This window comes from Pleuronectes platessa, chromosome 6 (genome assembly GCF_947347685.1).
Source record: "Pleuronectes platessa chromosome 6, fPlePla1.1, whole genome shotgun sequence".
NCBI classification, from domain to species: Eukaryota; Metazoa; Chordata; class Actinopteri; order Pleuronectiformes; family Pleuronectidae; genus Pleuronectes; species Pleuronectes platessa.
The window spans coordinates 23,862,510-23,876,305 of record NC_070631.1 but is presented as its reverse complement, the minus strand read 5'-3'; the positions used below and the strand labels follow the sequence as shown (position 1 = coordinate 23,876,305).

The following is a 13,796-nucleotide window of genomic DNA, read 5'->3' as shown; positions in this document are numbered from 1 at the left end:
ATTTATACATAAACTCAACATCTGATCATCTTTTACTTTAGAGTAAGACTTTTTCAGTCTTACACTCACATGTGGGTTAAAGGAATAACTGCTTGGGAATGAGATGTGTTTTATGAGATGTGATTTGTTCTCTGCTACTCCCCTGTCGATGGCCATACATTTTCCTGATAAAGGTCACTCACCTTGGTCACCTCAGCTTTTTTCTCAATTGATGGATGAACTATTCCAAACATTCTCTCAACAGGCAGTTTGTTTTCTCCTCTTACTTAACTAATACATCCTCTTCTTTGACAGATGACAAACTTTTCAAATTCCCCAAAAGCAGATGGCCCTGAGGAGAAGTGTGCTTTTCCTCATCATGTGGGGTCTCAGCACCCCCATTATCAAGCTCTCTCTACAACTCCGCAAAGGGAGATCTGCCCACAACTGTGTGGGCACTTTTTCCTCTTCATCATCTTAATTAGCTTGTTTCTGTTCTGTAAACATATGTTCACCAAAGTGATCAGCTTGTCTAGTTATTTTTTCTGGTGTTTCCGGGGCGAATCCCTTACTCCATCTTGATTCCTGCTCCCTACCACCTATGAGGGTTTTTCCTTTTGGTTTTGACCACATAGGGTCCCAGAGAGGTCAGACCAGTCTGAGGAATAACCGGTAATGTCAACACGCTTCATTGTTATAACCAAAGCTTCATATCCAGCAGGTAGTGAAGTCTTTCCTCATAGCTCCGCTTGTTTGATTAACTTTACACATTTATCTTCAAATTTCCTATAACCCAGGGGAAGGGGGACACACATAGCTTTAATTTACTGTCAAAACATATATTGAGTCTGTTGAGTAAGCTTTGGCTAAGACCTAAAAAATAACAATAAAAAAAAAATTGTATTTCTTTCCAAGTGATTTATTTCTGATATACATAAGGCTCTGATACTTGGCGACCCCTATCCATTATTTAAGTCCCCTACAGTCTCCATCAAATAAACTAAAGGAGAATTGTCTTCCTTGAACGTTAATGATTATTTCTGTTATAACATTAATAGGCATGCCGTCGAATTCCAAATAGGCATTTGATTTACACATTTTGATGAATTAACATTTGACTTATTTTTGTAATAACTCATAATGCTTACTTTAACCCTTGAAGTCAGAATGACCAGTCATGGCCATTGTGTCTCAGTGTCTGCAATATTCTTATTGTGAACTGCTCTTACAGGAATCTGTTATTCCAGGACACTCAACATGATATGATATTTTGCTGTAATAGGCCGATGGGGAGTGGAGTGGTTACAGATTCACGAATGTAACATCTGTTACCAACCTATACATATATTAATACACCAGAGAAAATACAGTGGGTTTTTTTAATCATTTCCTTCATCATATGTTAGCAATTTCTTGCAATTTGTTACAATCACAGGATTAACTCTATTATATGGAACAGCAGGTCACAATATGTGTCACTTTACTTTCAAAGGATCCACAGTGTGGCCTGTATGTAAAGTCCAGCACAGGTCATATAATCTCAATTCAAAACGGACCTGAAACTTTAATAGGACATTCAATTTTCTTTAGCTGCAGTTTTCACTTTTCAGTAGAAATGATAATCCATAGTTCAAGTGATAAAAATAGTGAAATAAATCTCAGACAGCTGTTAATTAAGGACACTTTATCATTTATTTTTTATTAAACTAGTAATCCTGAGAGTATTCCTTTTAACATGGGCTTTCCTAAACTAGAACTGTATCAGTGGGAGGCTGCAGCTGTGTTAAATTGTATTGAACTATGTTGTAAGACCTTTTTTAACCACCTTTTAATAACAGGGGGTGGCCACACTGGTTCACAACATATTGGAACATGTTGTAGTAACATTTGAGTACCACAAGGTGGTGATTTGGTCCAACTTTACAATGTTTCTACTGTGAAGTGATACAGTAACAGTTAACATTATCCCATAAATGTCCCCATATCAGCATTTATTGCAAAATTATGGAATTCTAACGTGTTGCTGGAGTGAGAATATTCTATTAAAATTATGCTTTTAAATCACTTACCAGCACGAAGTATTATAACTTCCCTAAACCCTTGAGAGTGTATTTGAGAGCAGCCCTGCAGTTTTGACAGACATAATGTAAAAACTGTAAATTGGTCCTCATAAATCAGTTTATAGCTATAAATGTAACATATATATATATATATATATATATATGTTACATTTATATATATATATGTCTGGGACATATTTGCTCATTCTTTTCATGCTGTTTGAGGACAAAGTTAGAATGCGCCCAGCGAGGAAAAGAGTAACTTCTCAGAAGAGGAGAGGATTGTCCAGCACAGCGACTCCCACTGCTACGCCTCCATCTGCGTGTTCCGAACTCTTGGTCCTCAGCAGATGGCCCACACACTCGTTCATCACCATGTCTTCCCCTCGTCTGGAAGCAAACAAAGAGAAACGATAAAGTAAAACAAGCTTAAATTCAATGTGGTTGGTTAACATAGCTGCTGTGAGTGTGCAAGTCCCATCTAAAACATACGTGAATGTTAATAAAGTTTAATTGATAAATCTTAAACTAAGGGTTTTATACTGGAAACAGAATTTAAATATATTCTTGATTCCACACACTAACTAGAGTAAAACTGCAGCTCTCTAACAAGTGATTCACTTTATGTGTAAAGTATAAAAATCTACCAAAATTAGAATTCAAAACCCAAAAAGGAGAAGTTTCTTGTTTTATTCTCATACCTTGTGTGAATAAATATAGAATAATGTATTTTAGATAAGTAGTACTCATGCAGTGTTGGGTAAGTGGGAAATATGTGATAATGCCAACTTGCAGATCAAGGATTATAGATGTTGTCTCACACTGACATGAGGAACTAATACTGCAAGGGTTACAGAGACCAGGAGTCTTCGCTGCACTTATTGCCAGTGAGTGTGATATTAGAATACATTTCCTAATCCTTTAAAGGTGTTTTCAGACATGAGCTGCGGAGGTTCTGTGGAGAACGACACAGCAGGAGGTTCTCTGCTCAGACGCGTTCACAACAGCAACAAATCCTCCAGTGGATTCAGATGAGGGGTGGGGCAGCAGACAGAGGCAGGATGTAACGTATTAATTAAACTGCAGGGATCCCATTATATATAATTTATTACATCACATCTACACCTTTGTCGACTCTCTTGATATATTCGCCTGTCTTCTACGTGTGTGACTCCGCTTTTCCTTCCTGAAATATTTGTTATTGTTATTGTTTTCATCATTTTGGTTTCTGTTAAGTGTTAGGAACGGTTGCGGTGAATCCTGCAGAGGATCTCCTGCTGTGTTCTCACATCATCACCTCTGGACTTTCTGTGGAGTCTATACAAGGGGGCCAGGCGGAGGTTCTCACTTGGACATTTGGTTCACACATACACGTCCTCCAGAAAAACACCAGAGGATCTCCAGAGTTTAGTGCATGTCTGAAAGCAGCTTAAGTAACTTAGAATTATATAGCTTAATTTATCTTAACAATACGCATGTTCTGAGGTAATGAGGAGCAGTTGAAGCTGAAATGAATTGACTAGCTCCGAAAGTGCAACCTGTTTTATCACAGTATCCAACAATATTTTTTATACCAGTGAAACTGTGAACACATACCTGACATATGCTCCAAACGCTCCCAGTTCACAGAGACAGTTAGAGATCTGGAGGGGAGCATCTCGCATCAGCAGGTAGTTCTTTGAGGGGGTGGGATGGATTTTATCCATCAGAATATAGGCCGTCCTCTCAGAAGGCTCCTTCATTCCCTCCAGGATCTTGCAGATCTCTGAGCCATAGATGTTATTACCTTGGAAAACAGCATTATAAAAATGTGTCAATAAACCATGGAAAAATACGAACATAATACTTTCTCAACCGTTTTTTTCAGAGATATTCCATCTCATGTACTAAATGCACTCAGTTTTAGCGAATATACGACCAAAAACTATTTCTGAAAATATTCCCTACTCTTGCTTATAGAAAAGGTGAATATTGTCCTTTTTTGTGCTCTGTGTTTTCCCTTCCCCCACTGTTTCTCCTTTCCTGTGTGGCTTCTACCTGGAGCTTGGAGAGGCCTCCTGTTGAATACCTGTGAGGTTGAGCTTCATCTTCTCATCAACGCCACCTCTCAGTCTACAAGACCTCAGCTCAGCAGTGGTAACATATCGCGGCTTTGTGATTTCACCTCTCATGCTTTTTGATGCTTTTTGACCCCATGCTCCCTTTTTTCCACAGAATTAGCTGCGCACCATTCGTTTGTTCACCTTAATCTGCTCCGGCCTCACCCTGCCAGGACCTTTGGATCCCCCCTGCCTGCCACCCCCACCCCAGTGCCAACTAATGAGAAATAAAAATTGTTTACTCCCATCTTCCTGCTGTGTTTGTGTTCTGCACTTTGGGTCCGCAGGAGACAGATCATAACAAGTAAGGAGTCAGGGGTTTTAGGATTTGTTCATTTTAAAGACGTTTGTGTAACCACACCTCCTCCTTCTCGCTGGGGCTTCAGGACAAACCGGTCCGGTGCTGCCAGAGCCATCGCTACTGTTTGATCACCCTCTGGGCCCTTTAGGCAACAACGACAACAGAGATATTAATGAGGAAAGGAAACCATGACAGGACATACAGCATTAGCATAGACAATTAGAGTTTAACTTTTCAGGACAAATATGCTATGACTATATACTTTTTCTCAAGTACTGTGAAAGTATTTGCTCTCGAATAACTTCTATTTGTCACATTTAAATGATTCCGACAGAATATAACTTTTAAATGACATTTCCTTGAGAGCTCTTAAAAACCTAAATCAGCCATGTGAAAATGTAATTACCCAACAAATCATAATTGTTGTGTCACTTTTGGGAGCAACAACTGACATTTAACATGCTCAATAACTTGCTATGAGTCTTGTGCATCAATGTGGAGGAACTCTGACCAACTTATCTTGCCTTTTTGCTCAGGATCATTTTCCTGCTGCAAAAACCTACTGCGCTTTATATATAGGTAAAGAAGTGATGGGCCGACATGCTCCTTCAGGAATTTCTGGTTGAGAGCAATACTCATGGTTCAATGATGGAAAGTCATTCAGCTTCTAAAAGCCAAGCAGCTCCACGCCATCACAATACCACTAGTGTTTGATTGATGGTATGATGTTCTTATTGTAGAATGTTGTGTTAGCTGTATGCTAGACCTAATGGGACCCATGTCTTACAAAAAGCTCTACTTTTCACTCATCAGTTCACAGAACATTATCCCAAATATCTTGGGGGGGTCATGATAATGTTTTTGGGAAAAGCAAGACGAGCCTGGTGTTCTTTTTGGTCAACAGTGTTTTGCACCTTGCAGCTCTCCCATGGACGCCCAGTTTCTTTCTTATTGTGGAATCATTGTTTTTCATATGGGGCAGGTAGGTTTCGGTAGTTTTTTTTCAATCAGAAAAAGTTATCATCATTTATAAAATGCACTTTGCTTATCTTGTCTTATATCCAAATTAGATTGAGGCACCTTTTCACAGCAACCTATACAAATTCAACTTAATAGTGTCACTCACTTACCATGTCTAAAGTGTAGAGGCCAGCGAAAGTTGCTCTGATCTGCTCCACTACCTGAGGCTGGTCGGGGAAGAACTTCTTCAGAACTCCAGGCTGTGCGAGCACCTGCTGGACCTTCTTGGTTCCAGCCAGGTGGGTGCCGATGTCCGGACACTTCACAGCCAGGGAGCGCTCAATCAGAAGACGAGCATCCCAGTACTACAATAAGAAAACAACTTAAATCTGATTCTGGATGCGGGCCCACCTCTACACATCATAGTACAGTTTGGCAGAAAATCATGTGATCTGATTTATGTCCCTCATAAAGAAAGTTCTATTTAACTGACCACTATTTGCAAAATGTGATGTTCAGACATCACATAAAAAATTACAAAAAACATTACAATTGCTAATATCCTTTATGGATCCTTATATTTGAGACAATCAGCATTGGTTTGCATGAACTATTCTTCCAACTGGGTCCAAGAGGGCTTACACAGTTTTGGGGATATTTTTTATGCCTGTTTTCTCTTGGTGGACATTCCTGACAAAGCAGAGGGCCCATTGGCCAGCAGAGCATGAACACTGTTTGTTTTTCGTTGCAGGGGGCAGGTATCATGTGACCTCAGACTGATAGACACTGACAGGAGAATGAAGGAGAGTAACACGCGGTCACACAATCAGCACTTTCAAAAGCGCATCCGCAAAAGAAACATTCTTGTGATGTGTGGTCACTATGCAGTAGATAACCCGACCATCGGTCACAATAAAATCTGACTTACACTAACTTCAATTCAGCTGTGTGTTTGTTACAAACTCTGACCCAATAACTTTGTCTTTTGCTTCAAAAATCTAAATCAATATTGACTTATGTGGCTCTCATCAGATATTTAGAGTTTACTGTTCATAATGTAGAGATGCAGGGTGTCCTTCAGTGCATTCAGGATGGTAAAAGTGAACAAAATAGACCAGACAAAACAGCTTTGCTTGGAAAAATAACATAATTAACCATAATTGATTGTTTTTAAATTTTCTATCATGGCAATTCATTATTCTGCCAATACAAGTCCAAAGTGAAAGAGTAGCAGCGAAGAAAAAAAAGAGGTGACAATCTCTTAGAATATAAATAATGTCATGATCTGATCCCTGTATAAACTTCCTGCTTTAACTTTTTATTTTATTTTTAAATTACCATTTGTTTGTTGCAGTTTTATTTCCTGTGTTTGTGTATTTTCCCTCCACTTGTCTGTAGCACCTGTGTCTTGTCAGCCATTTAGTTTCGTGTGTAATTAGAATCTCAGGTTTGTCACCATGTGCTAAGATTCTTTGTTTCTAGCTGTTTGCCCAGCACCACTCAGCTAGAACCAAAGGGGACGTCCAGTCAACCAAAACATCTGGAGTCAAAGTGTTGGTTGTTCCTGCATTAGCCTCGTTCCACTCATTGTTTTATTTCACTGTAACAGCCCCAATCACCCTGGGGCATTTGCTTTTGGGTCTCTCTCTCTTGTTTCTGTTGCACTTGTCTTTACTTCACCTGTTCTTTGGCAGACCCACATGCAGTTTGTTTTACCGTGACACTTTTTTAGGGTTTGTAACTAATATGGAGAAGTAAAAACTAGGTTTTCCATCTTGACTGCACTTCACATACACATCACCTAAAACTAGGAGTAAAGAAATGAAGCAAGACCTGTTCAGAAACGTAGTTCTGAGGCATGTAGCCATTCCTGAAGTACACCACTGCAACCTCCAGGCCATCACTGTAAAAAAAAGATGATGTGGATCCACGGTAAGTAAAACTTTCAAATTCATGAACATAAATGTAACTGAAAGAATCCTTCTTACACAAAAAGCTTCTTGTCCTGAAGTGATCCTGTTTTACAAACATCGTCAAACCGCTTTCTTCTTGTGGGAATGTTTCTGAAACACAATGAGATCAGCCTTCCTGTTTAATGTGCGTTCCAAAGCTCCACTTCCAACTAAATGATGCCTACATTCTTTTTAACACAAATAAAAAAAAAATCTATAAAATACAGAAAAAAGGCAATTAAAGCTATGGGAGGGAAATATGTGAATCAAGGCACAAGGCCAAAGCAGCCATAACAACCAGAGATGCTTCAGATGAAATCACAGATAGTTTCAGACAGACATTTCTACATTTTCCATTTAAATTGCATTGCTTTTATATCAAATGTTGGTTGAGGTAACTGGGAACAGCTTCCTCCTCAGTACCAGCAACTTACTTCTTCCACAGTTCATACTCAATACATCGCTGGTCAAAGATGTTTCTTTGGGTGTCTTCCACCAAGAACATGACGATGGCTCTGTAATGACAAACATTTCTCCCGTAAAGCACCATCACCACTAGTTTGAACATTATTCTGGATTATATTACATTTCATTTAGCTGATGCTTTTATCCAAAGCGGCTTACAATAAGTGCATTCAACCATGAGGGTACAAACCCACAACAACAAGAATCAAGTGAGTACAATTTCAGAGCCTGGACCAGAACCTGCGCCTCCTCTGATTAAGAAGGGGACGTATTCTCCTGATGTTGTGCAGCATGTATCTACACAAGCAGGTTGTTGCACTAATGCTGGTGGAAAGGAGGAGTTGACTGTCGAGTGTCAAAACCAGGATCCTAGCAGTCTGGGTGGGGGCTAACACGGTGTTGTCAAAGGTTATAGTCAGGTCATGGGTGACAGATCCTTTCCCTGGAAGGAAAGGTCTCTCTTGAATTTATTTTGACAGGAAGCTTCTTACAATAAGGAGAAGTCTGTCTGTTTAGACTTGAATATCTGGGACCTGTCCATAGATACCCAAATTATATTAAATCCATGTGCTGTAACTTTATTCCTCCAGGTTTTCTTCTTGACATCGTTTTGATAGAGGTTAACTTTTGTCTCTTCAGTCGTTAAAACTTTGTTCCACAAGTGTTTGTGTGAAATGCAGCCTGGGCTTTCTGGTTTTGTGCAGCACCGGGGGTTTGCAAACTGTAGTTCATCGTCTTGAGGTTCTATTCAGGAAGTCTTATCTTAAACACCAGGAGGAAAACAAGTCCGCCTACGCCCTGAGGAACATTCTCAGCTTGTAGTGCGATCATGAATGGATTCATTCTTTATCTTGCAAATGATTTTCTGCTCTTCCACGAGACCTGTTCTCAATCTGCCACCATGTTTACCTTTTATTTTTTCCTTTCGGCACAGTTTTAGAACACTTCGATCGCACTTTTATTTATCTTCCTTCACCATGATCTTCTCTTCACTCCTCGTATTGAAACCACTCCACCACAATCTAAAATGCACATGTCAGCTATGAGTCCAACCTTAGCGTTGCTCAAGCATCATTTCATAACCACATGCTCAGCTACTTTTGAACCCTTGCAATTACAGGGTTCTATGAGTTGAAAGACCTTGACCTCATTTACAGTTCTTCCTGTATGAACAAACATTTTCAAAAGTTGAGACGCAGCACTTTAACGTAGTATTGATTATTACCCAAGCTAAGGAGGTAATTAATGTCACCCCAAGTATGTTTGTTTGTTGGTTTGATTGCAGGAATATGCTAAATCTGTTGGACAGATTACCACACCATTTGGTAAAGGGATGCAGTATGAATCAGGTAGGAGCCCATTCAACTTTGGTGTGGATCCGGATAATGGGTGGAACCTGGGGACTTGTTTTTCCAGTTTCTTTAACATTTTGAGTTTTGAACATTTTAACTGATTTCCAAGAGAAATGGCACATTTAGGGGACTGAAATCTGAGTATGTGAAATCTGTTGCAGCCTGATTGAATTGAATGGGACCGGTATATGCACTTCTGAATGCCATTGTAGCTTGATTACAAACTGAAATATAGTCTCACCCCTCTGATGCATACAGCTCCCAGGCTTTAGCAATTGCTCCAGCCAGACCAGCAGCAGGATTATTGTCGAGGATGCGTTCACTCTCCTCCAGGCGGCCGGCTACCTTAAGTATTTGTCTGTCGAGGAACATAAAGGAAACCTATGGTTATCTTTTAATCAGAGCAAAAATGTAGGGAAACATATTATTTCCCCTTTTTGTCTACGGAACTATTTCTTCATCTAATTTAAGCAACAACACACTGTCAGTTAGTTTTTGATGTTCAAGTAGCATAATCAAATCAGTTACAGGGCAGATGGTTTTGCTTTCAGTTTTGTTTTGATTGTGCGGGGGTCCATCATCAGACAAAGGGAAAAGCATTAATCATGAAATGGTTGCCGGTTTGCTAAATCTGACAGCCTGTTGAGTCCTTATGGGTGATCTATCATGCATGACCATCCATAACAGTTGTAAATTGCAGCAAAATAATAAACTACAATCTGTGAGGAACAAATTAACAACTGACTTACCGATGTAAATCTGGCGTGCGTGATGAGAGACCTCCAAAACTAGCAGCAAAGGTGTTGATCTCTATCTGTTTTAGAGATGACGTCCCGTCCTCGCTCTGGTCCAGCATGTAATCAGAGCGATTGAGACCCAACACAATAGACTGGGAGGAAGGCAAAGAAACATCACACTGACATTTAATGCATCACGCACCTCTGCATAGTGAATGAAATATCTTTTGTTGTTTGGATGGTGCTTTGCGTTTTTCTACACGTCATTGATGCAGGCAGGATATTTGCATGAAGTCAACACAAACACATTGGTCCAGAGGATCATTTGGCCGCTGATCAAAGTAAATCTAATTCAATACTACGGTGTTTGGATAAAGAAGAAAAAATGCTGCAATCTGTGTGTGATCCTCCTGCTTTATTTCTTCATGACATGGCAACTGAAAAATAAAAATTGTGTAAAAGTAATGTAAAAATGTATTAAGTACATACTTGAGACCTTCCTTCTTTCAGGATCTGTTGATGGATCTTGAACAACCTCGCTGTGAAGTCATCCACTGCGATGGTGCTGAAAAAAATGATTTCACTCAGTTAAAACAGACCCACTCAGACAATTCAACAATAACGTGGTGTTTAGTTGAAATTGTGTATTGCCAAATTCTGAGGAGACCATCATTATAGCAGCGTCATATACTACCTAGCAAGAGCTTCCTGCAGAAAGTCTGGATCCTGGCTGATCCTGTCCACCAGGTTGTTGTAGTGAGTTTGCACTGCCAGAGCCTGGTGGAACACAGCTTTAGGCACAGGCGTGGGGAAGAGTGTGAATGAAGTGTAAGTCACCAACTGAAAAACAAGAGGGAAAGTGTAAGAATAGAATGCTGACATCCAAAGACCATTCATCGAAAAAACAAAACCACTGCACACGGTATGAGAGGAAAGTGATCATTAGGAATGAAGCACAACAAATTCCTGACATGACTTCATGACCACGTCTGCTTCAACAGCCATGGCTCAACAACCCGCTGGAGCGGTATTATGTGCTCTTTCATTGGCTGGGGCTAATGTTGTATAATCACAGAAAGAATGCAAGTTATCTGACTTTGTTGTTTCATGACCCTTCTCAGACTGGATGTGTTACACTGTTGGATTCATCTGTCTGGCTTTCTTGTCATTTAGATGTCATCTAACATTACCTAACATGATGATCCTTACAGCTTGTTTAGTGAATATCGGAGACGATATGGTTTAGAACTACGATGCTCACATGGTATTTTGCAGCTGAGAGTGGGTGGGATGTAGACATACCCTTCCTCCACAAGTATTTGATCAAATAATCTGTATATGGCAAACCAATTAAAAAGTATGTATTTGTATTAGATTGTATTAAATTGTGGAAAGAGGATCTCTGAATTGGCAGAACCCACAACCAGTGCTGGTCAACTAAGGCTACATCCATACTCTGTTTCTGCCCCTCCAGACTAAAACTCTGCCCAAGGGATTTCAAACTAGAAAGCAGCCAGAAGTGTTTCCAAACTTCTCTGTTTTAGCCGCTCTATGACTCTGAGGTAGTGTGGACACCAGGCTTATCCGTAGCAATGTATATGCATTTTCAAATGAAAACGTAGTAGTCTGGATGTATCCTAAAATGTGTGTGTTTCCCCCTCTCACCTCAGATGAGTTGGGAGTCTCTTTGATCCTCATTAGGACACCCTGCTGGAGTGCTGCATCTCTGGCCACTTCTGCCAAGTCTTTTATAAGTGCAGTATTCATCATCACCTCATCTGGTATCCCCTGAGCCATTCTGATTCACCTGCGATTTAAAGAGCAGTCAGAGTCCGTGGTAAGACAGAACCATAGTCCAATACAAAAACATAACATAATATCTGGTCTGTGAAGATTGTCATTCATCCAGGTCATGGTATCTTCAGGTATTGTACATGTGTACTTGGGTGACTGGACTTTACCTAGAGGCTTCATCAAGTCTAACTGAACAGTGAGAGGAACTAGTTTAGGGGACGAATCCAGGATTTTGTGCAGATCCAAATAAAAATCGGTATCTAGTGAAATTAAATTTGTTTTCATAAAGTTGTTGACTGTCGGGCCCTAAAAGACGTATGTGGTTTGTCCTAATGATGGACAAGCTCCTGCCTGGGCTGGGCTTATCATATGTGGGGGGGTTTCTGCAACTCCAGCAACATACACAAAGTCATATAATGAAAATATGAGGACAATGTTTTTTCCATTATGTATTATGTCAACTTTGTAAAAAGATATTTGTAGTAATTATTATGTGAGTTTTTGATTAAGGAATATGTCAGTAAGTTATCCCATCAACAGAGGTCTTTTATTTTAACACGTTCATACAATCGGATTATTCACGCATTGAATTGAGATGTAGGTGCTAAAAATTCTCAACTCACATTAACAGTTTAGCATTTTTCACTAAACTCTAGACTGATCTGACCCGTTTGAACAGCCCTGCTCAGCATCCCCAGGTACAGAATCATATACTCACATGATCCACATTAAAGAAAAACGTTCACATGATGACAGTTTTTAGGTTTCTGACTAAATAAAGCCACGTTTCATACCGAATATGTAATGACCTAAATCATTGCTGCATAAAAAAAAAAAGTAGTTCTGTGTTCAAATTGAAAATAATTAATTTGTCACATAACTGATTTACATATTTCAGAAGACATATTCCTGAATTTACATTGTGTCGTGTCTTGGTCTTTTATCACTATTATTACCATTATGATGACTATTATTTATGTACCTCCATCTGTATTTTAACCAGTGGTGTAGAACTTTTTGTTAAATGGTGCTTTATAAATACAGTTATTAAAGTTATTAAGTGAGTATACAGTGTAAATGATCGGACTGCACTGTTTCATGAGCCCTTCTCAGACTCGGAGCAGGTAACAGCTGCTTTCATTTGTCTCTCGCTCATTCAGACATTTCCTTTCATTTGATTGATGCACTTGATCTAGAAATAGAGGACATGTCACAAAGCTCACCTGTTATTTTGGATATGAGACACATGCTGCAGCTGAACAACATATTATATTATTTTCATTATAACACTATAATTAAGATAAAAGAAGTGTGATTTCAGCTCCCTCACAGGTTGCGTCACTGTGACAATTCCAACCCGTTTCGAATACACTGAGCACGATTCATCTTTGAACTAATGTCACCACTTGAAGTAGTTGGAGAAATAACTCTCTCACTGGTCATTCGGATAAACCAGCACCCTCCACAGAGTGGATCCAGTGGCTGGTGGTGGCAGCTAGCACACTTAGCTTCCTACCTTTCGGGCTTCCGGGTCTCCTCGGTCAGAGTGGTGTGTCCGGTTCTGAAGCACAGGGTCACTCTGCTGTCAACTCGCTCGTCTTTCTGCAGTGACGCTGTCAGACGGACCGTCAAGAAGTGGACGGACTCGGAGCCAGGAAGCCACCTGTGAGGGACAGACCCATACAGACCAGCCGGAGATGGTGTACTTCCTGGCGCTGGCCACCACTGATTGGTCGGTGTGGCCCTGCACCCGCCTACAGCAATCTGCAGGCAGCACAGAAAACTCTCAGGAATGGAAGTGGATTTCCAGCTTCTAGGGGTTGTATCCATAGATATGGTTGTATCCATAGATATATGTAGCCCGAGGAGCTTGGCAAGGTAACGTGTGTGGCTCATGTCTATCTTTGCCAGAGGTTGAGCATTTTACACACTTTAAGTTTATTAAGGCTGTTTAAGGCTTTGGAGGTTGTGTAGTAATAATCTGTTTATTCATTTATTTATTTAATTGTTTATTTATTTGTGAGGGATAGTCTATATTAAAACTGTAAATATATACTGCAATATAAGCACATTTTCATCTGTGTCCCACTGTCCCTG

General features: G+C 39.9%; 1 protein-coding gene across 1 annotated transcript; it reads right to left on the bottom strand.

Annotated features, from left to right (window-relative positions):
• Positions 1-1,652: 1,652 nt before the first annotated feature.
• gss (glutathione synthetase) lies at positions 1,653-13,434 on the bottom strand. The gene is made up of 13 exons (XM_053425292.1): positions 13,216-13,434; positions 11,571-11,712; positions 10,600-10,745; positions 10,395-10,470; positions 9,918-10,057; positions 9,410-9,526; positions 7,786-7,866; positions 7,388-7,462; positions 7,233-7,302; positions 5,570-5,764; positions 4,500-4,581; positions 3,636-3,825; positions 1,653-2,429 (listed from the first exon to the last, which is right to left on the bottom strand). The coding sequence occupies exons 2-13, from the start codon at positions 11,700-11,702 to the stop codon at positions 2,306-2,308; spliced, it is 1,428 nt and encodes a 475-aa protein (XP_053281267.1). The 5' UTR covers positions 11,703-11,712; positions 13,216-13,434; the 3' UTR covers positions 1,653-2,305.
• Positions 13,435-13,796: the final 362 nt, after the last annotated feature.